The sequence below is a fragment of the Hydractinia symbiolongicarpus genome, chromosome 14, assembly GCF_029227915.1.
Source record: "Hydractinia symbiolongicarpus strain clone_291-10 chromosome 14, HSymV2.1, whole genome shotgun sequence".
In the NCBI taxonomy this organism is placed as follows: domain Eukaryota; kingdom Metazoa; phylum Cnidaria; class Hydrozoa; order Anthoathecata; family Hydractiniidae; genus Hydractinia; species Hydractinia symbiolongicarpus.
The window spans coordinates 2795770-2819966 of NC_079888.1; the positions used below are offsets into that span (position 1 = coordinate 2795770).

General features: G+C 33.2%; 2 protein-coding genes across 2 annotated transcripts in view; both read left to right on the forward strand.

The window, feature by feature from the left end:
• Positions 1 to 60: 60 nt before the first annotated feature.
• LOC130626034 (coatomer subunit gamma-2-like) lies at positions 61 to 13416 on the forward strand. Its single transcript, XM_057441145.1, has 21 exons — positions 61 to 214; positions 4045 to 4094; positions 4225 to 4305; positions 4759 to 4830; positions 5067 to 5315; positions 5893 to 5979; positions 6469 to 6626; positions 7071 to 7207; positions 7579 to 7757; positions 7867 to 7967; positions 8075 to 8147; positions 8236 to 8479; positions 8888 to 8963; positions 9615 to 9718; positions 9883 to 10020; positions 10738 to 10806; positions 11064 to 11206; positions 11481 to 11649; positions 12145 to 12245; positions 12429 to 12567; positions 12923 to 13416. Exons 1-21 carry the CDS (start codon positions 175 to 177, stop codon positions 13150 to 13152), a joined length of 2640 nt encoding a protein of 879 aa, XP_057297128.1. The 5' UTR covers positions 61 to 174; the 3' UTR covers positions 13153 to 13416.
• Positions 13417 to 14041: 625 nt separating this feature from the next.
• The window catches only part of LOC130626035 (uncharacterized), a 30088-nt gene continuing 19932 nt past the window's right edge, over positions 14042 to 24197 (forward strand). Inside the window, exons 1-6 of the mRNA XM_057441146.1 lie at positions 14042 to 14062; positions 19477 to 19558; positions 20196 to 20277; positions 21671 to 21860; positions 22334 to 22397; positions 22627 to 22791. Coding sequence (XP_057297129.1) covers positions 19502 to 19558; positions 20196 to 20277; positions 21671 to 21860; positions 22334 to 22397; positions 22627 to 22791 — 558 coding nt within the window. The 5' untranslated portion in view covers positions 14042 to 14062; positions 19477 to 19501. The remainder of the gene's footprint in view (positions 14063 to 19476; positions 19559 to 20195; positions 20278 to 21670; positions 21861 to 22333; positions 22398 to 22626; positions 22792 to 24197) is intronic.

Genomic DNA, 24197 nt, shown 5'->3' on the forward strand with positions numbered 1-24197 from the left:
TTGTACTAAAATTAAGTAAACCTATGACTACTTTGGTTTAAGGCTTTTTTCCATATTCTGAAATACAAACCCTGGGTTTGTAAGGACGTGTCATTTATCGAAGAAAATCTGCAAAGAGCGAAAGGTTACGACTATTTCCCTGATAAAGTTAGACATTGTGTGCTATTATACGCTATGAATATCCTTAAGAAGGACAAGAAAGATGAGGAAGGAGGTAGCTATTCTTTCTTTGTAATAATATTTGTTTCGAAATTCTTGCTGGTGAAAAAAGGCCTTTTTTCCTTGTAGCTATCTAGCTTCCAGCACAGTCAGGGCCAGCAAAAGGCAGCTATTTCCAAATATATTAACTTCCTATTCTATTATCAAACATACTAAACATAAGGTTACTGTTTGCTGTGTTAAGAGACCGATCGGTCGAGCGACGACCAATGTTTCCTGGTCAAAAAGTTCTTTAATGATGGAGAAGTTGCTAAAGCAACAAATGCCTTTTTTTAAGGCAAGTTTGGCAACTTTGCAAATAAAATTCTGGGCTTTCTTCTGATGGCTACTGCACTTTCCTAAGTTTCCTGAATACACCTTTAGGATGATTCAATTGTACATGCGTTCCTGGCTCTCCATTGTTTTACAATATTGGAAGGAGGTAAAAAACATGTTTTTATAAGAGTTTGTTTAAGATGAAAGCATGTTTGCTCCAGTTTTCTAACTTCCTTCGTATCAATTTCTTTCAAATTATCAATAAATGTTAATGATAATAAGATACAACTTATGTGTACTTTTCATTAAAAACAAAATGCGGCAAGAAAAGTTATTACAAAAGAATGTGTTTTCTCCTTAATAAACTCTTACAAAAGTGTGATGTTTACCTCCTCCGATCGCAAAGGCTGTGATGTTTCTATAGTTGACCAATATGCCATGAAAAAAAGGACAAGGGAAAAGTATTTTTTAGGGACCTGTCTGAAATTGGACAATTTGGACTAAAAACTAAAAGATATCTGCAAAATCAATAATTAGATAAATGTCTTCCACAATATCTCCAGCAAGCACGATAGGTTAGGTAAATATCTGGGGTGGAAAAAAATGATTTTGGTTGCTTAAAATTGTTCAAATTGCTTTTTTTAGGCCAAATAAAGCATATATGTTCTGCCCAGATTGCAGATTATCTATGCATGATTATGAACGTTGATATAATGGTTAGCCAGGCAGGCTGTGATTGGCATTTTCTTCAAACTTTTGTGAATGATCTGCAAAATAAAAACCATTGAAAACTAGGCATGGCGAAAGAAAAAGTTGTAATTCTCAGTATAAACTCTCTTGTGAGTATATTTCAAAATAATATACTTTGAAGTAACTAAATTTCACATTGTGTTTTTTCTATAAGTGGGGAAATCATAAAAGTGTTGCACACAGCCAGCCTGCCCAGATTATGTTCATTCTATAACTGAGAAATAATATAAAAGTGTTATACATAAACCAGCTCGCCCTTATTATGTTTGTTTTATAAGTGCCAAATAATATTTTTTAACTGTCGTAACAGCCGGCCAGTCCTGATTATGTATTTTCTGCAAGACGCAGTAAACAATCTGGGCAGCGTTCATAATCAGGGCAGAACATATAAACTTACAATTACAAACATGTACACTTTAGTTAATTAAACTTTTCCACCACTTAGCCTTGTATTTTTACAACTTCATTTCACAATGTCTTGCCTCTCCTACTCAAAGCAACTATGTTTCATAGGTTTCCTATGATTTGTCTTGCTATTTCATACTGAAACAAAACATTAAAAAACTTGCTTCTTTTTGCTGATTTTCGGTTGCATGCGAAGAACTTATTCTAACAAATCGTTTTACCTGGGGTGTGTTTTTTGATCTCTGGAAAAAAGCAAAATGTTATGGTAAAATCACACTTTTTCTGATAGTTGTATATAATGCACAATATGATTAAACTTAAAATATAGTGTTATTTTTGACCTCCTTTTTGTACATCATTTCTTTTTATGATTTTATGTTAAAAAATCTCTTTTTCTTCAATACCGTGTAATTTGCATTATTCTTAGCAATTAGGCTTTGGTAAAATGGGCCTGAAACAAAAATACAAAAAATTGATCTGATAAAAATTTAAGTAACACCCTAGCAGCAGTTAAGGATGGCATGTCATTAGATATGGTGCAAAAAGAATTTGGCATTCCGAAACAGACCTTATCCGACCAAATTCGGGGAAAGTATAAAATGTCTAAGGCAGAAAGGAAAACAGAAATGACACCGGTGGAGGAGACAATGTTAATCTGTTATTTTCAATACATGGCTTCTATTGCCCATCCTTTGAGTATTTTGAAAATGAAAGCCTTTACATGGAACATCATTAGACAAAGCAAGCATACCAGCTCATTTAGCTATGGCAGTGGTCCTGACCATACTTTCTTTACATTTAAAGGATCAATGGGGATCACCATTATTAAAAATGGATTTTGTAAAACATGGATCTGTCCACTCAACCCTGACGGCATCAGGAAATTGCAATTTATATCAGGCAACAGCAATGAGTGGAATAATTCTACAACATCCACAACACCAGCAGTACCAGGTTCTTCAACAGGAGCATCTTTTACTTCATTCCTGGTGGTTCCTTTTTTACACCAGCAGTAGCTTCAGAAAATGCTGCCACTCCATCCCTCTTTTCAATTGCAACAACACTAACCAATATTCTCACTGCAGCAAGCCATTTCCACCTCCACTCCAACAACACCTGTGAATCCTCTCGTTGCGGCAGATATTATCCCAGCGTCTTTGGTTGAAGCCTTTATCCCTGCACCAAAGCCTAATAAACAAAAGAACAGGATTATTACTAAGGCGAGCACAGGATTATTAATAAGGCGAGAGTTATCACAAGTGACAAGCATTTCAAGAGAAGGTGAAGTAAAAAGAGTTGAAGAGAAGGCAAAAGAGGAAAGGAAAAAGGAGAGAGAACAAAAAACAACAAAGTAAAGACGCTTCTTTTGTAGTCCGAAGAAAATAGGAAAAAATGGAAAAACCGTCCTGTGCAACAGAAAATAACAATAATATCGTACAAAAGTGATGACAGTGAGATTGATTATTGCTAAGAGAATGAAGAGACCGAGAGTGAGTATGAGAGTGGCAGTGAGGAAGAATTTAAGCTTGTGACGCACTGTGCTATATGTAAAAGGTCAAACCCACCAATCCCTTGCAATAGAATCATCTGGATTGGTTGCGAGAAGTGGTTATTTTTGGTGAAAGCTAAGGCGGAATTGTTAGTAATTGGTTTGTAACGACTAAAAATATTCTGTTGGGTCAATCTTTCCGTGTAATTACGGACACTCTTAAATTAGACCAAAACTTTTTTGCGAGTCAAAGTTTAAACATTCACTTCCAGTAGGAATAAATACATAATAGCTGCTGCTTACCCTCTAAAATACAAAAAACAGTGTGTCCGTAATTGGACCCAGCCAGTGCTTGGCTAAAAACAGCAATTGTGGTGAGGCAGGTCCAACAAGGTTAGGAAAAATGGTTCCAACGTATAGCCACTAGATAAATCTCCAATTTTAAGCCATGGGTTCATTAGTTTTATAAATTTTGTAGTTGTAATTGTGTTGTAAATGTATGTTTATAAACATCTATTAAAAAGCACTATAACTTAGTTTATTAACTGAGCATAAAACATTCTTTCTTAATCCTTAGTCCAAAAAAACAACATAGTAAAAATACTTATCTGTTTGAAAATTTCTAAAAGCGTTTAAGAGGCACATATGGGTAATTGTAGTTAATAGCATCATAGTGTAGTGGTTATAATTCACACTTTGTGTGGAAAACCAATGTTTGATTTCCCTTGGCGGTGCTTTAAAATAGACAAATGGAATGTTACCTTAGCACCTAGTTAACCCCAACCATGTGAGGAAAATATAAGCCCCCCTATTTCAATCACATGTTTCTGCTGCTGTAGTTATGCATTTTGGATTTTGAAATTTATTTTAGTTAAAATTACTGTCTGCAACTTGGTTTTAATGTAACAATATATATATATATTTAGGTCTTGGTAATCCTTTTCAAGGTTTAGATAAAAGTACTGTCTTGCAAGAGGTATATGGATATTTAATTTTTTTGCTAAATTCTGTCATCACTTTTGTTATCCTACAGGTTTTGACATTTGTAAGCACAAAACCCTTTTTGTGTAAAGGAAAATGAACTATCTAACATTTTTAAATTCTAGTCAAGAAGTTTTAATGACACTCCTATCAACACAAGGAAATGTATTCATATTTTGGCAAAAGTATTGTACTTGATGAACCAGGTTAGATGAATTTGTTTACATTTTATTTAATATTTTAAAAAATTTTTTATCACAATTTTATCTCCCCAAATAGAAATAGAAAATGTGTGATGGATCCGTGGATATTTTCCTTTCTTGGTCAATTACTTTCACTGCTGCAAGTTTTTTCCTATGCAAACAATTGTTGAGTGCCAACATGACATATTTTACAAAAAAATTCTCGTTTTGACCCTTATAAAGGTTGTATTGGCCTTGAAAACTGTTTTTTGACTTGATTGCCTTCTTCTTTGATGTTCAAAAAGAGTAGTATTTTTTTAAAGAAAGTATTTTAATACAAGCAAAATGTGGCATATCACTTGAGGATGAACTTTAAAATATAGATGGCCTTTTGCACCCTTACAAGAGTTTACAACTTTTGTATGTTTTCCTGTTGCATTTGTAGTTATTCAATCTAACTTATTATTTTGGTTATAGGGAACCTATTTTGGCACTACAGAAGCGACAGAAACATTCTTTGCTATGACAAAATTATTTCAATCAAAAGATGTAAGTTGCATATTTATTTCAAAAAAGAATTGGGTTTTAAGAGCAATTAGGATCATACAAGGTGTCTTCCGGATGTTGCACACCTTCAGATCACACAGTATTTGTGCTACATTTAAATTTTTAGCAATTCTGTCTTCTGTTTTTTCACCTTTGATTGTATCTAGGTATTTTTTTACTTCAGAAACATTATCAATCAATAGGAACATAATAAAAACGATGTTTAATCTGATTTTTAGGTGACCCTTCGGCGCATGTGTTATCTTGCCATAAAGGAATTGGCAAACGTAGCAGAGGATGTAATTATTGTCACTAGTAGTTTGACAAAAGATATGACAGGAAAGGAGGACATGTTCCGTGCTAGTGCCATCCGTGCATTGTGCAAAATCACCGACTCCCAGATGTTGGCTGGTATCGAGAGATATTTAAAACAAGCAATTGTTGACAAAAATCCAAATGTGTCAAGTGCTGCTCTCGTATCTTCCTTGGTAGGTGTTTTAACATGCTATGTTTGACCCAACAAAAACAATACTTTAAATGCCTCCAAACATTTGCGAGTTTGTCTTATGGTGTAATATTATTATTGTCTTTTGGACAAATTTTTTTTTTACTTTTGCGAAGACAATTTAATTAGCAGTGAAGATAACCTTTTTTAGTCAGTTGGTTGACAAAATATTAATTAGTGTAAAGAAAATATAGAATTTTTTCTGTGCTATCCTAAAACATTAAAATTTGTTAAACTGAATGGTGCAAGCTGACAAAATTACTTTACTTTGTATTCTGCACAGCGGATCTTTTTTTCATAAGGAACATGCATAGTACAAGTTTAATGTTCAAGTGAGAAAAAAAACGTGTATTATTATTTTATAGTTTTTTAGAGAAATAGTCTGTTGCATTGATGAACTACTAAACCAATTGCCTTTACGTAGCTTCTATAATGACCCAAAATATGATTTACCCGGAATTTTATTTCAAACTTTAATGAAATAGTATTTTGTTAAAATAAAGTTGGGATGCCTGCCCATACTTTAAGAAACCCTAAAAAGCTAAATATATTTTTTTTAGCATCTTCTCAAACCTAACTTCGATGTTGTGAAAAGATGGGTAAATGAGGCACAAGAAGCTGCTAGCAGTGAAAATGTCATGGTGCAGGTACTACAAGCAATTTTTTACATAGCCATTCAGTGCGAGTTTAACAAGTCAATATTTACAAGCTTTTTATACTTAAGCGACCTGGCAGTGGCTACTCTACGCATTATTATTGATCAGTTAGTCGAGCCTAGCACACTATCATCCTGAATTTAGGGGATGTTGTGTATACTTTATCATGTAACTAACAAACTAAGCAGCCTTAGAGATATATAATGCCTTAGGATGGCCTAGGCTTGTCAAGACGTTTACCATTTTTAACAGTTTTAAATTGCATTGTTATCAACATGTGAAATGCCTAACCAAGCAAGGAAATGCCAGATTAAAAAAAAACAGTAGAAATAACAGAAAAATTCTGTACAAACCATAAAGTAGAATCCCCAATTATCAAGTTTAGAATAACTCTTATAATTTTGTTACACAAAAAAACATCTTGTTACTTTGTGCATTTTCTTCTTCTAATACTGAAGATTTATAGAAACTACTCTTTAGTATCACGGTCTTGGTTTATTGTATCATATCAAGCAAAACGATCGACTTGCTGTCTCGAAGCTCATAACAAAACAAGCAAGACAAGCATTAAGATCTCCATATGCTTATTGTTTGTTGGTAAGAATTGCTGCTAAATTCTTAGATGAAGATCCAGAAAGGTGTGTAACAATTATTTTCTTTATGTTTTTGTTTATAGCAGAGAATTTTGTTTAGTAAGTTGGAGGCAGTTTATATGAGGCCTGAGGTGAACTTAACTGGTTAAAGTCCCTTCAGCTCATAAATGTTCTCTTAGGATTGTCTGCACAGGTGGAATGTCAATTTAAATAAAAGTACTATAGTTGACTAAAGTACATTTTCAACCACTGTAGGCATGTTACACTTCACCTTGAAGTGAAATGCAGTTTTCCATCAGTGTGCATGCTTGGGATGTCACAAAAGATTCAACCCTTTATGGACCACCCCCGAAATGAAATTCAACTGTGGCACTCTTCGGTGTGGTGTTAAAGTTCATTTTGCCGGAATTTCACTTCAGTTAAAATGCTGCCTAAACCTAAACATGTTTTATGAAAATAAAAATATTGTTTTTTGTATTTTTATTATAGTCCAGAGAATGCACCATTACAAGAGTTTTTGGAAAGTTGTCTGCGCCACAAAAGTGAATTGGTTATTTATGAAGCTGCACGTGCATTGGTGAACCTGAAGAATGTTAAGACTAAGGATTTGCAACCAGCTGTTTCAGGTACTTTGTTGTTTTTGTTCGTTGTAAGTTTATGCCAACTTTATCATTAAAAATTGCAATTATGGCTGCACACAATTTTTCTTTTACTTTTCATTTAGTGCCAAGTGAAAAAATAAGACGTCTGTTTTACTGTTTTAATGAAAAAAATCTATAAAAAATGCGCAGTGGGTATTTTCCAGCACATAATATAGACTGCTTTGACCATTGTGTTGCACAAAAGAAACTAAAAGGTCTCAGAAACATGTACCTTATTTATTTTTCTAGCTGTTATAATCTATTTGCTTGTGAAAGTGACCATGATGCAGCATATTGTTTTTTAGAATTTAACTCTTCTTTGTTTTCTCTTTTTTTCAATGGCTATTTTTTTTCAGTTCTTCAATTATTTCTGAGTTCACCAAGACCAACGTTAAGATTTGCAGCTGTGCGAACTTTAAATAAAGTTGCGATCATGCAGCCCCAATCAGTCATGACTTGTAATTTGGATTTGGAGAATTTAATTACTGATGTTAACAGAAGTATTGCGACTCTAGCTATTACAACACTTTTAAAGGTAATGTAGTGTCTAGGCTTCAAATATTTTACAATTTTCTTGTGTCTTACTTTATGAAATGTTTCCTATAAACCTCAATTACATCTTTTATATTTGTGTATTATTTCAGACTGGAAGTGAAAATAGTGTTGATCGGTTGATGAAGCAGATTTCAACATTTATGTCTGAAATTTCTGACGAGTTTAAAATTGTTGTTGTTGATGCCATTAGGTGAGTTACTGTGTTGACATGTCACAACATATTGTATGTTACGCTTAAATGTATTGATGTCATGTTATGGATAAAAACATTTAGAATTGTTATTTTTAACTTTTCAGAGCATTATGTTTAAAGTTTCCTCGCAAGCATATGGTTATGATGAACTTCTTGTCGTCCATGTTACGAGAAGAGGTAACGACTTTATCTATTCTCGATGCAGTGCTGTGTTTGGAAATACATCAGTAACAGCTTTTTCTTTCTTCAATTTAAATCATAATAGGGAGGGTTTGACTACAAGAAGGCTATTGTTGAAGCTGTAGTGACGATAATTGAGGAAAACAATGACGCAAAGGAAACCGGTCTCGCTCACCTATGTGAATTCATTGAAGATTGTGAGCATACATCACTGGCAACCAAGATACTTCATCTCCTGGGACAGGAAGGTCCTCGAACTCAGTCACCATCAAAATACATTAGGTTTATCTATAATCGTGTTATTTTGGAAAATGCAGAAGTCAGAGCTGGTATGTATAATTTTTGGAATCGAATTCTGACCATCCCAGATTTCCTCAAACAATGCTAATTTATTAACCAGCAAAGTTTTATTTCATATTTTTTTACTTTGGTATGCTGTGAAGCTGATAAACTTGAAAAACACTGGATGATATAAGTCAAGCAACATAGCCAAGCTTGGCGTTAGATAATGAAAACATAAAAATAAATAAACAAATATATTGCATTTAGAAGTTGTAGGAGAATTATATGCCAAGATCTTGCTTCAGCATTACCATTAGTTCTTCAATGTCTATACTTTACCGGTGCAAACTAACTAACATTGGTCTGTATTTGGTTCTTAAAAACTTTTATATACAGACTTTAAGCTATATTTGAAGCTATATTTATTTGAACCATCTACGTACGTTTTATTTTAGCTGCTGTGACTTCCCTTGCGAAATTTGGTGCTCACTGTGATTCCCTCTTGCCAAGTATCTTAGTGTTGTTATCAAGGTAGGTGTGTTACAGTTCAGTTGTAATAAAAAAATCTAATTAGCCATGCATTTAAAGTCTTGGATAAAAGCCCCACCCATTGTGTAAACTACTACTATGTTTAATCATTTCAAATTGAAAAACCCCTCTAGATTTTACGGCCAACATCGAAATCTGTGGGTTATTAGGGGAATTTAAACCTAGTGCATATTTTTGTGTGGAACTTTACGTACACGAACAAAAAAAAGAAATGTCAATAAAATAAAAAATGTCCAGCCACACACAATCTGGCCGTAAAACTCAACAAACCGTACCAACTTTTGTAAACAGAAAAAGACAAATATAGTAAAGAATGCACACCAACAAGACAGTTGCGTCATTTCTACGTGCCGGTTGTTTTCCTGTATGTAAATACATCAAAAAACTTGTTTCTATTAAACCATTTTTGACCACATCTTTCAATGTTTGGACGTTGCTGTGTCCATGATGCTATTTCGACAGGGTTTTTTTAATTTTACTTGGTTGGTACTGATAGGTCTTGCTTTAAAGCTGCAAAAATACAGTAACGTGTGTAGTATGGATAACCAAGCGCAGCCAATAACCCCTTTATGGAGTCTAGTTTCCACCTTATCACCACAGACCATGAATCTAACCCTTCTTTTTTTGCCTCAGGTGCATGATGGATAGTGATGATGAAGTGCGTGATCGAGCCACATTTTACTATCATGTTTTGAATAAACAAGACAAACAACTTTCATCTGGTTACATTTTAAACAGTAAGGTGACTTTTTTTATCTAGAAAAGCAAAAAATTCAATGACCCATCATTTTTTATGTTTACATTAAGACAATTTGGTACTGGATATGACACTGTGTACATTTCAAATCCTTTCTGGTATAAAATTACTCCTCGTGACTTATACTTTGTTAATCATATTTAGCTCTTAACGTATCTGTTGTTGGTCTGGAGCGAGCTTTGGCTGCATATCTAAAGGAACCTGCTGATGCTCCATTTGACATGAAGACAGTACCTGTTGCCACTGTACCCATCCATGAGCAACAGAAACCTGTTAAGACATGTGAGTATATTTGATATGCTACAAGTATTGCACAGAGTTGCTTCATTTTCTGTTCTATTAAAGCACTGTGTGAATTTTTTCACTCACTCACCTGTTTAAATAACTTTCCAGAGTATGCCTAAAATACTTAAATTTGTCGCTATTTTCTTATTTAGACATGCAAAACATATGCTAAAAAAGCGAATAATAAGTGAACATGTTCATCGAAAGTATAAAAAACTGTCAACCAAATTATGTATAATTCATCCCTTTGGGGGTACAATGCAGTAGTGACAATAACTGCCTCAAGGCCTTTTCTATTTGCACAATTTTAAAGCTGGCGGAGTATTTACTCTTAAAGTATTTAATTGGAAAGCAAAAACATTAACAAGTTGCTTTTACAGGAAAATAATAAGTAGTGACCAGCTAATGCAATTTGTTTGCATGGTTAAAATTTCACAAAAACATTACAAATATTATATAAATTTGTGGTCAAGACTTTGCTGCTACTTCCATGTAAAGTGGTTAAATTTGCTGTTGCTGCTGTTACTCCTGCTGCTGCCAGAGGTTTAAAAAATACTGTAGCAATTATGGCTACGTTATCACTTCTAATTCTAGCACTTAGCTCACTTTTATCGGCCACCATGTTTTGGCATTTATCCGCAAAAAAAAGTTACAGGAGAATAATACGGCCGTCAGTTGTAATACTTTTTTGTTATACTTTTTTTGTTTTTTTAGCTGGTGAAGTTACGAGCAGTAGCCAGAAATCTGCAGCGCCAGCCGCCACAAGACAAGATGTGTATGCAGGTTTGTGAAAAAAACATTTAGTTCGAAGGCGGTTTTAGTTAAAAAGTTCTCTAAAACGTGTCTTCTGTTGCTATTATTCGAATGCTTATTGAATAGAACGCTTTGTCATTCTATTTCTTGTTCGAAAGAAAGAAATACTAATGCAAGTACAAAGGTGGTAAATATTTCTTCTTGTTAGGTAATATATTATTTTGTGTGTTATTTTTGAATGCTTATGTTATTATTCTTATATATTATTATTATTTTTTTTTTTATAGAACAACTGGCTGCAGTACCAGAGTTTGCATCTCTTGGACCGTTATTTAAGTCGTCTTCTAAACCAATTCAACTAACAGAGTCGGAGACTGAATATGTTGTCAACTGTGTGAAACATACCTTTGCGAATCATATGGTGTTTCAGGTGAGTTTAATTGCTAACTTGGATAATTGTTTAACCTTAGTGTGATTGCCCACCCGATTGATGTGGCTTTAACCCTAGATTCCTGCAGAATCGATATATTTTTTTGAATCGAATGTTGTGGATAGATATCATTCCTGAGAGAAATTATTCCGAAATATAATACGTGCAGTCAAACTAGAAGAACTTACTCTAGTAATTTTGTTTTACCCACAGCTTGAGAATCTGTAAAACATACACTGACCGCCATCCAAAAAAACTTCCTCATTTTTTTCAGTTTAATTGTACCAACACGTTGAACGACCAACTGCTTGAGAATGTGGTTGTTCAAATGGAGACTGGTGATGAGGTTGACGTACAGAGCAACGTACCATGTGCAAAACTTGTGTATGGCACTCCAGGAACAACTTACACGTGTGTGGGATTTTCCGAAGATACCACGCAAGGTATGGTTTCCTTCGAAACCTTTGCAAATTCGCCCCTCTTTTACATGGCAGTTACGCTGGTCATTTGCCTTTGGTCAAATATCTGTGGGACAAATATATGTGGGACAAATATCAGTGGGGAAAATTTTTGTGGGACAAATATCTGTAGACAAATATCTGTGGGGCAAATATCCGTAGGACAAATATCTGTGGGACAAATATCTGTGGGGCAAATATCTGTAGGGAAAGTGGGACAAATATCTGTATGTCAAATATGTGTCAAATATGGGCAATCATCTGCGGGATGTGAGGATAACATGCAAGTAGCATAGTGTTTATTTTTATACTTTGACGTCGTATTTAAAAATTTAAATTGATGCCCCTTTTTATCTGGTATCCGACATCTGTTTTACTTAAGGGATAATACCTGTGGAGCAGCAACTGTGGGAGAAATATATCGGGGACATGTTATATAGGAAAATGTATAACTGCATGTTTTGTAATTTTTATTTATAGTGACCGCATCGTTCTCTTGTACGTTGAAGTTTATTGTGAAAGATTGCGACCCTAACACAGGAGAACCCGATGATGATGAAGGTTACGAGGATGAGTATGTGGTAAGTGTGGCCGAGGATTTCTGCAGATTTATAGGAGGAGAATCGGTGCTAGTTAATGTCTTGTGTGATTTTGATTTACCTATTTCACTCTATTGATCTCAGTTCTCATTTTGTGTACAATGTTGTCTCAATTTGCTTGTTCTCTTGCGATCAGCGGCTGATTTGACATGGTGTTTTGTTTAGCTTGAAGATGTTGAAATGGTGGTAGCAGATCACGTGCAGGGTGTGGTTCGAACAAATTTCTTGGCGTCATGGGATGAAGTTGGTGATGAGCATGAAATGGAGGACACGTTTGCGTTAAGTTCAATGGAAAGCTTAGAAGGTTAGCACTTGTGCGAGTCTGCACATATGAATAATGTTTTGATTTAGTCAGTTTATTGCTGCATGTAAATGATGAGCATAGGCAATAATAAAAAATAACGGTACATAAGAATCGCAAACCGATAAAGGTTACTTTGTCCAACACACTGCCTGGTATACTTGCCGCATGTACTGAGACGAACCCAGTACACTACATGCAGAAATAACAAATAACTTTCTCTCAAGGGGAATGGACACACGGGTGTGCCATGATACACGTTTATCTACATCGGAATCTGGTTGTCTAAATTACACAATAACACGTGTATGATCTAACGAAGTATTTTCTTTTAACTTTGTTAACTTTGATTTTGTAGAAGCGGTAACGAAGATCACTCACTTTATGGGATTGCAACCTTGTGAACGTACAGACCGTGTACCTACCGACAAAAGTGCTCATACGTTACTTCTTGCCGGTGTTTATCGTGGCGGCATCGACGTCATGGTGCGAGCGAAGCTTGCTTTAAAAGACGGCGTGACAATGCACTTGACTGTTCGTAGCACAGATCCGATTGTGAGTGAAGTCGTGATGTCAGCTGTCGGCTAATTTTACGCATATTTCCATAATAGACAAATGATTATTTTGTTGTTGATGAAATTACCTAGATTTTCCTTTTAATACCTTTTGAACCTTTTCAAACTGAGCCTTCAATACCTCTTTAACTGAGCTGTCAATATTTTAGTTGAATAACCATATTATAAAGCGTAGCATCAGAATTTTTCTCCCTCTAACTTTTTCGGGATATAAAGATTTAGAATTGTGTACCCTTTTTGAATATATAAAATAAAATTGAATGTTTGTTTTGCTTTATTTTGTGCCTTTTATTTGGGAGTCCTGGTTTATTCTTGGACTTAATGTTTAGTCATACATATATTTAGTTACGTATATCACCATAACATTTTTCTTCTCTGAAAAATGTTATGGTTCTAAGAACATCCTCAAAAAACTCCAAAGTGGAAGGTTGTCTCTAACGAAAAAATATTGTTTTGGGAAAACTAATTATTTCTTGCAAAATTACAAGTCCTTGAATATATTCACTTCTGTATACGCCTGTAGAACCTCTAAAAATGTTGTTTTTCTGGCTACACTTCCAGTTGTTTCATATTTCTAAAGCATTTTATCCTTATGTTACTTTTAAAACATTTTGCGAAAAAGCATCAAGTTACTTCCCCATTGTTCAATTTGGATTTTATTCAAGAATAAAATCCACATATGATTCATTTTTTTGCTACATGAGATTGATAAAGTTTTACGTCAGCAAAATTGATGAGGTGGAGATTATATGGCATTTTAATTTCGCTAATCTGCATCATTTGGAACTAAGCAAATAGTGTGAAAAATGCGATTTTAAACTGGAAACAAATGATGACATTTTTTAATGATTATTACAAGAAGAACTTTTCGAAGAAAAATACAAAGTAGACCTTTTCATTAATAGCCACAACATTTCGTTGAGGTAAGCTTTCATCGGTCTTATTTATTTTTCTTTCTCGCAATAACACTGCCTACATGTTACACTTTTTGTCTAATAAATTTAGAAAATTGGAATCATTAACACAGTATTTACATAAGGTGCGTTTAGAAATTAAATATTAAAGAATTTGTGAGTAAAAGTGGCCTGACTTATAGCCCATTATCTTGCTTCACTCAAGCAGCATTGTGCAGGGTGAGGGCAAGAACTGTCGCGAGACAGTTTTTAATAATAGTAAACGCAACGTCAGAGGAAATGAATCATTTTCCATCCTAGATGTTGTTCTGTCTCCCTCGTCCGCGTGTGAAGGACAAGATTTTTTTTTGAAGGCATTGATATGAATTTTTAAGAAATTGCAAATTTTTTTGTGACGTTAGAAGAAAGTGCTCCGCTTCACCCACACACGCACCGCGCAGAATTCGCATTGCCACTGACGTCATCAAAATACTTATGCATAATGGCACTCCAGTGTTGATCAATATTGACCTTTTCTATTCTGGGCAGCTTTCGTTTATCACTCAGATTTAGTCAATTCTGCATCTACTTTTCAAATTATCTCTGAGTGAGTAAAGGATTCTTCATTACAGCTAGCCCCAGCTAGCTATACATCTCTCTCATTCCATTCAGTAATGGCAGTTTCATTGTGAGTTCCTCATTAAATTTTTTAATAGCAAGCTAGCTCTATAGCTATAGCTAAAGAAATCATTAAAACTGCTATTACTGAAGAGTAGGTTCAGTTCACCGAACCTTCATTGCCCCGTGTTCTTTTCGCATTTAACTACCTATTATTTGCCACTAATGTGATTTTAATTTAATGACAGGAAATGTAGCTAGCTCTAGCTAGTTATAGCCCAACAGAGCTCCAGTTACTTCCCAAATTTTAACATCCTTTTGAAATTGATTTAAATTAAATTTAGGTAATTCGTAGGCCTTCATGAATTAAGTGCACGACAGTGACGACGAGAGCGTGGACATAACATGCTCATGGCACTCTACTTTAACAAACTGTGTCATAAGATGGGACAGGCTTTAACTGTTGACACTTGACACTTATTAGAGACAGCCAAGACATGGGTCAGGCTAAGACTAAAGTTAAACATTATAAGATGAGCCAGACCCAACAACTGACACACACTGTTTTGAATTTGAAAAATTTGAAGACAGGCCAAGCTCAACTGTGGACTAAGGCCACCATCAACAATGTATGTTCGTGTCCTGAAGACCCTTCAAAAACGAGTTGGTCGGTTGTTTGTACTTTTTCCCGAGATTTTCAGATCGGAGCAGGAAAATTTGTTCCCGTGAAAAAAACAGTATACTCGCCACAGGAGTACCCTAAAGGAATTAATTTTCACAGGAATTAATTCAAGTTTTTGTCAATTTTGTGAAAAATTTTGTTTTTTTATGACCTTATATATTGCGTTTAAAACAGAAAAAAAAATTTCTCAGTTTTTCCCGACTTATATATATACCGACTCTGGTTTTTATTTCCAAAAGTGAGTCGGTCCGAGGACGTGAACATAACATAGTTTTGATGGTGGCCAATGCAGTGTCTATAGGAGACGACTAAAGAAGAAAATGTCTAGAGGAGAAGAATCAATTTAAAATAATCATCAATTCTCAAAATAATCTATTACAAATAGAGATAACTAAACTAATGATCAATACAAATAATATTCATGCCATTAATTCTGCTTTCTCGAAAATTGAAAACATGAGCACATAAATTGACAAATTAATGTAATAAATGAGAATTAGTAGCTCAGTTGACAGAGCATTTGTCTCATGTCCAAGTGGCTGTCCTCTAGTTGGGCGAAACCTTTGTGGTCTTCCTTGAAAATAATTAAAAGAATTTTTGATAGAAATTGATGAGACTAATCACATAAAAATTAATTTAAACATAATATTCAAAATATATGTATTACAAAATATTTCAATCATGGCTGTCCCCAAAGACCAGTCAAAGCGATCCTGCGTCTCAAATAGGACAAGTTGCAATAATTCACCAGATTATTTTGAAATGTAAACAAAAATAACTTGAAAAAATAGCACTGAGCTGAATGTTACAATGTATATATAAATGAATGTATATATATAATCTTGACATCTAAGTCCTAATTATTCAGCTAGTCAATATGCACATAACAATCCAGTTAAAAACATCTCCAATCATGTAACAAGCGAATCTCTTCTACTTTGAAAATGCATTTGCCATGTGTCAGCTGTGTTATGAATGAAAATCAATGATCTGGTCCTGCTGCAAGAGTTGCTAAATGTTTTGTTTGATACCCATAACAAACTTAAAATGCATGACTCGATTTATACCCTACTAGCTATATACAAGAATACACCATAGAAAGTTGCATCAGTTCAGTTTTTCCAATTTAATGGAGTTAGTTTGCTTATAATACTCTTGATGTATGCAAATGCATTTTAACACTGTCACAAGTTGATCCTGGCCTGTCAATTTACAATAACAACGATGAGCCAGATGGATTTGTTGAGAAACTTGATTGTAAGTATTTTAACTGTGATGAATTGAAATCTTCTTTTTCTAACTGCAAAAGTATGTCTTTCATTTGAATATTAGTTCTCTATTAAAACATCTTGATAATTTCAGTGCCATGCTAGACTAAAACATCTTGATAATTTCAGTGCCATGCTAGACTCGCTCCACCATAACTTCACAGTTCTTGGAATCTCAGAAACCGGAATTTGTCATTCATCTCTGTCTAGTCATAATGTCAATCTACCAGGATAGTCTTTTGTCCACTCCAACCGAATCATGTGCTGGTGGCATGGCACTATATTTTGCCAATTCCATAAAATCCGTGACGATCTATCCTCCTCCTTATATCTAGCAAACTTTATGAAATCTACTTTTGCTGATTTGGACCCAAGAATCAAACCATTGTTATTGTAGACTGCATATATAAACACCCACCCTATATGCAACACCTTTATTGAACAAAATAAGCAAAGAGGGTAAAAATATTACACTAATGGGTGATTTTAACATCAATCTACTCAATGAAAATACTGATAAATCAATCTCTGAATTTCTGGACCTTATGGGTACTCATTTACTCCTCCCTAGTATCTCTCTTCCCACCAGAGTGACCATAACATCTCAAACATTAATTGATAACATCTTTATATCTCCATCGTACTGTGAAGCCTCTTCAGGAAACCTAATTACTAATTACTATATATAAAACGTTCTTTGACCAGAATATTAATTCAGTATGGAAAGGAATAAGGGAACTCGTCAATATCAAATGTAGAAGTGAATCTCCTAAAGTCTCTTTAAACATTAATAATCAGCTTCAGACTGATTCTAACATATTAAGTAACACATTCAATAATTATTTCACTACCATAGCAGACAAAATAGGACAACATATCCCACGCTCTAATAAAAATTTTTAACATTTTCTTAACAACCATTCTGCTAAATCCTTTTTCTTTTCTCCAATAAAGAAACATGAGGTAATAAAAATTATAAAATCTTTGGATCCAAACAAGGCAACTGGACCAAATAGTAGTCCAAAAAAAATATTGAATATTCTCCTAATAGACATATCTAAAATCTTAATAGATATATTTAATCTCTCTTTGGAAACAGATATTTTTCCTAATGCACTAAAATTAGTTAGAATAGTCCCCATCTTCAAAAACAAAGGTTCCCCTTTTGAAGTCACGAACTACAGGCTGATATCTCTTCTTTCCAACATAGATAAAATTTTTGAGAAATTTGTACATTCTAGATTAACATCCTTCCTAAATAAACATAACATAATTACTAACAAACAGTTCGGATTTCGAAGTAAGCATTTCACCTCTCATGCACTTATCAGTCTCACTGAACAGATTCGCTCAGCCCTAGACATCCCTAGACTCAGCTCTTTATTGATCTGCAAAAGGTGTTTGATACTGTAGACCATGCAATTCTTTTATCCAAATTGAAACTCTTAACAACTTATCTCCTTCGTATATACAAAATTCTCTCACTCTGACTTGTCTGCCAGATTCTCATGTAACTAGAGGATGCTCCTACAAACTTCTCTCTACACCATCTATTAGGACTTTAACATATGGTACAGATTCTATTCACTATCAAGCAATAAAAAACTGGAACTCTCTCCAAAAGCATTTCAATTCTGTTGATCTTACCTCACTTAGTCTTTCTAGACTTAAATTATTTACCTGTACATTTCTCCAAAAAAATCACAACTCTTAAAATTAATTTATTTTTTTTGCTTATTGCACATAAACAAAAATAGTTTTGAAACTATACCTAAGGGTGGCCCCCTTAGATTAGCTTTTGCTAGTGGTCGGTCTCCTGACTGCTATAGCTTGTATTGTATTATTTTTATTTTTTCAACATACAACTTTATATACATTTATACATTTATATATTATATACTGTACAATCTATATATCAGCAAATAAATACTACTAAAAAAACACTTTGAAAAGATTTTCTATGAAACGGTTCCATATTCTAATAAATATTTTTTTGCATTTTTGATTGTTTGATTTTGATTTTAAGCAAGTCATGGGAGTGAAGTAATTTAAAAGTGAGAATACTTTTTGGTTTTTTACTTTTGGGGACATTGTATGCCAATGGTCATGAATTTCACACTACAGGGTTTATTTACTTTGTATAGGCATAGTCGAATTTATAAGTAATTTCGATTGTTGTTTATTTTATTTAAAAAATTCCAATTATTCCTCCTTTTATAATGAAATTATAACCAAACTAGTATTTGCAAGTTGAATGTAACTTAAAATAACTATTAGTGGTTTTTTTACAGGTCTACATCAGTAAATAATAATAAAGCATTCGATATTTATAACCATACTTGATTCAAGTATTTATTTGCCTGGTGGGTGACCTGGAAATAAAATAAAGCAATTATATTACAGTGAACGAAACTTCAGTTGTTATATTGGTAAGTTTACACATAATTATGAAAATATGTGAAAAACAAAGTTGCCCTTTTCTCAGTTAATATTGAAAGTTTGTTTTGTTATCATATAGTACACTCACCAAAATCTTGTTAATGAGAAAATTAAAACTATATACATAAAAACAAAAAAAAGGAACTGATAAAATATTTCTGAACAACAATGTAAAAGTTGCATTAATTAAAGTAAAATTGTCTGGTGTTTTTGAAAGTACTACTTACTTTTATTATTTAAATTTGTTTTAGTTTTTTAGTGATCTTTAAAAAAGTTGTCTTTATTTAAAAATCTGTTGTACTGGTTGAAACTATTGGGTTATGGAATAAATTTTCCTCTTTTTAACACCTTAATTTCTTTCTCTCTGTTTTATCTCCTAGGTTTTTGTTGCAAATGATTTCGAAAAGAAATAAAATTTTGTATTTATTTTATTTTAGCGTAATCACAATAACACTAGCTGTGATGGCTGACAAGGAACCAATTGCTCGCACAATATCTTCTTGCGAGAAAGAATTAGATGTAAGAATTTTAAACTTGATTTATATGTATGAACAAGATGTTTGTGGTGTTCAACAAAATGAATGCATGTGTTTATGAAGAATTTAAGTGTATCTCCATCTAGTGCTATATGATAGTTCTATGTCTGAATGTTTGGAATTTAAAATGTATATTACAGCCAAACCCAGGGTGAAAGAAACAAAAATAACAAGATATAAAACAACGAAAGTACTCCATAATACTTGATAACGAGGAACCAATGGTTTACGGTGGAAACGCATCAGGTAAAAGTTCCTGCACAATCCCCCTCAATTGTGCAGATGGTCTTGTTATTATAGAATTTTCTGTAACAACCAGAGTTCAAATATTGCATCATTGGCTACCTGAAGCCATTAGGAAAAGGATCTACTGAATTCCATTGGGATAGATCAACATTAATATCTAACTTTAGATGTATCAATGTTGGAAATTCAACTTTATAAGTACTGCTAGCATTTAAAGTTGTTTGTGGCTGCATTTTAATAGCATTTATACTAAAAAATGCCTGAGGGGTCAATCGTGATTGCGGTAAAGAGGTGGCTATCTTACAGACGTCGCAGATCAGGCCAGTTTCACTGTATACAACATATTTTGTTATCAAAAATTTCTCTTTTTTCAGGATATTCAAGGTTTATTGGAAGGGTTGTCTACTGATATTAACAACAGGATGTCACAAAAAGGAACAGCAACTCTAAAACGAGGTATATACGTGTGAAATTTTAAAAATGTGTGCTGGCAGGTTATTTTAACATAGCGTTTTATTTTATTAGCTAATTTTTAAACACCTTTTCTCCTAAAATTATATATCGTTAAACAATGCAGTGTTCAAAAAACAACAACATCTGAATGGTAATGTGTCCACCCAACGAAAATGGATTTATATTTAAAAAATAAATTTCACATAAAAAATTAGGTGAATTGACTTATTTCCATATTGCAGTGGAGGATGATAAGCTGATAGTGAAGGTATTGGAAACGGATTATTATGACTACTTAAATATTTACAAAACGATTCAGTCTCGTCAATTGGAAAAATTCTACTCTTAGATTGCATTTTTTTGTTTTACTAAATAAAAAAGAGAATGAATGATGATGATGACGAAGTAAGTTAAAAAAGGTTGAATCACTGAATAAAAGGGTTAAAGTCATTACCAACTATGGGTGCATTATATTAGAATGCAAGGGTAGTTTGTCTAGTTTATTTGACCCATGAATCTTTAATTCAATTAGTGATGCACGTCTATTTTTAATTTTTAATTTTGCTTGACTGACTTGACTTATTTAAAACTGAATACCACTGTAGAAGCTAGTATTGTTATTTTTAAAAGCACCTACATTAAAATCATTTTGTTTCTTATTTCTACAACGTTTGTTGTGCAACATCTCTTGTGTCACCAAATACAAAATGCGTTTCCATTGAAGCGGTAACTGTTGCTCAGGTGCATAATTTTTTTATTTTTCCTCACATCTTATATAATAAATAGCCTGTGGAAATATCTACTTGATTAGGCGTCAAATATTGAAACAAAGAAATTTTCATGATATCACCAAGAACCTGCTCATATCTCATATCATAAATGTTTGCAGCTTTAAATATTGATCAAGAAAATGTATAGCATCATATGTTTCATACAAACTATACAGAAATATTGAGGTTTTTGATGATTTCATCAACCCGTCCGTTCTAAAACAGCTAACCTGCCACTGTAAAATTGACCCAATTTTAGTCTTAAGTGGTCCCTAGTTACCTACGCTGCAAGAGATGTCAGTTATTTTCACTCATTTTTAGGTAATTTAGCTTTTAACATAAGTGCAATGTAATGCCTTTACTAACTTTATTTATTAGACTAATTTTGTTGACTAACAAATGAGGCTTATGCCACTTTTGCCACAAGGAAAATGAACACATCCACATGTCTGTCACGGACAGTCAGGCAGGCAGACTGTGTTATGATCAGTATTAAGTTAGATAAAATAATTAGAATTAATATCATTGTTTGAAAATGTAGGAAAAGTTAGTTGAAGTTTTGTTTTTTTATTTTGAAATATACTTTGCAAGTTGTATTTTTGAGTCATAACCACTATTGCATTTAGAAAAGGAGCAACGGAAGGTCACAAATACAGATTCCTTGCATTTTTTCCTAACATGCAGTAACAAAGATTTTGAGCTGAAGACAAATCGAATGTCTGTAACAGATCTTGACCTGACTCAAATGACGCTACAAGCAGAACTAAAAACATTACAAAGCTATTTGAAACAGTCAAATGGTGTTGATGAGAAAGAGTAAGATGTAACTTCTGTATTTTGTTTTCTGTTTGTTTTTGTTGTTGTTATTTTGTTATTGTGTTGTCATTGTTTTCTTTTATGTTCTTAATAAATAACTTTTTTATGATCTCTCCTTCATTTATTTTTATTATTTTTTTTAAACAAAAACATTTAATTTTTTTTTGGACAATTTGGTCGAAAATAGTTTATAAGGAGACAAAAACAAAGTCGTCATCATCGGTCTGTGAGTCAGATTCAGAAACTATCCAGGGCGCATGAAAGGGAGACATAATTCTGAAAGGCAAAATTATATCACGTGGCTGAAGAAACATAAGATCAGGCTAAGATTTTTTCCTAAACATAATAATAGTTTGATATTTAACAATTTACAGAGATGGTCCTAATTTAAAATATTTTGTTTATACAATTTTTGCTGATGGTGCGTAGATTTATTTCTGTATGATATTGAATTCATATTTCAATATTTTTAGAATTACACTTTTACATAAAAAGATATCTTTTGTCCAAGACCGTGTATATAGATGTATTACAAAGGTATGGATCCCTCCATTTTAGACATTATATATTTTTCACAATTTGCTGTTTAAAAATTCCTAATTTATTTTGAATTTGAATATTTCAGAAATGGAATTTTTTACCAATGTTTATGTTCTCAATTTTGTGCTGATGTATTCAGAAATGACAGTTGCTTTTGTTTTTATTAAAATTTATTAAACTTATGTGATAAGAAATTACTCTTGAGGTGTCTTGGTTTACAACTTAGAGAGGTCAAGTATTGGTAGATCGAAACATAAAAGACTTTGAAAGAAGGCGGTCACAAGAATTCCTAGAAGAGTCTGTTGAAGCTCCGCCCAAGCCAGAAAGATTTATCACGAGACAGAGTGTGCATTCCAAAGAAATTGAAGATTTGTCAGTTAATCAGCTAGAAGTGAGTTTTTGCGTTATCATCAAGAAATGCAATGCAGTAGTAATTCTTTTGCATTTATTTGATTAGTTTTATTATTAGTTAAAATTTACATCTGTAAGACAATCACCCTGGGAAAAGGACGTGTGACAGTCTTATAAAGAATTGGCCATCTTAAAATAGTGTTTTTCCATTCCATAATACAAAAAATGCAGTTGCCTTGAATACTTATTTGTGATCTTGTAATTCTTTTATTCATATTAAGGTCATAAAAGGTTGATTTTAAGTAAAAGTTAATAAATGTAAATAAGTTACCATATTTTCCGGTATATAACACGCAGGTTATAATTTTTACAACTTCCACTGTTGGTGCGGGTTATAATGTGGTGCGAGTGATGTGATAAGTTTTATATTTTCTCTCATTTATTGTGAAAGTTTATACATTAAATGAAGAAAATACTACCAACGGGATAAAATGCGTATATTAATATAACTGCATGCGGGATCCTATATCTACGTAATCTTACTTCAACTACGTGATTTAATTTTTTTTACACAGTGAAATTGCTTTAACTTTCTATTGCTTGCCAGTGGTAATATTACGAGCTCTCTCTGAAACACAATTCTGGAGTTCATTTTTCTTTTCTGTTGAATAATTCTAATCTATTTATAACTTTATAAAATATTGAAAAGTGTTTAAATTAAAGTATAGATAATAATTTTCTTTTTTTATCTTCACTACCTTCGAGCAACAGGTGGCCACTAAAAATATCAAAAATAAATATAAAATACAATTAATAAGACAAGTGCAACTATCTCCTCCTCATTGCCGCCATTCATTTTATCATGCACACTGTGATTGCTGAGATATAAATAGATAAAAAAATTCTATAAACATTAGAAAAGAACGTTCCGTACATCGCTGTTACAGACAATTTTTATGCCAAAAAAACTTTAATATACACAAAAAACAGAGATTTTATTTTAGGTTTATAACCTGATAGAATGTTTTTTTTTGTTTGTTTGTTTAATCGCAGGGAGCAAGAGTTATTAATGGCTGAAACTAATGTCTACAAATAAAAAGAAAACAGCGTTGTCTGATTTAGTACTGTCCGCATTAGCAAAAGATCGACTTGTCAAATTAATTTTAATTCATTATTATTTCGACAATCGGAGACAAGGAAGTTAAGATTGAGAGAGTCACTAGTTCAGACACTCGGTTCTCGTGTTTGGGGTTCACAAGTTTAAATGTCCCCCACTTGTCTCCAGCATGAAAAAACAGAACACATGCACATGTTTATAAAATGATTAGGGTAAGTAAAAATACGCTAAATTTTTTTTCTTAATACGGTGCGGGTTATGCAAAGGTGCGAGTAAGTAAAACACATCAGTTGAAATTTTATGCAGGTTATACGAAGGTGCGGCTATCT

What these genes read in the sequence shown, in the direction of transcription:
- LOC130626034 (XM_057441145.1), top strand. Translation starts at nt 175, where the DNA reads ATGAATATCCTTAAGAAGGACAAGAAAGATGAGGAAGGAG. An exon ending in GTTGTTGTTGATGCCATTAG is followed by an intron (nt 7,968 to 8,074) that starts GTGAGTTACTGT and finishes TTAACTTTTCAG; the next exon opens with AGCATTATGTTTAAAGTTTC. An exon ending in TTCCGAAGATACCACGCAAG is followed by an intron (nt 11,650 to 12,144) that starts GTATGGTTTCCT and finishes TTTTATTTATAG; the next exon opens with TGACCGCATCGTTCTCTTGT.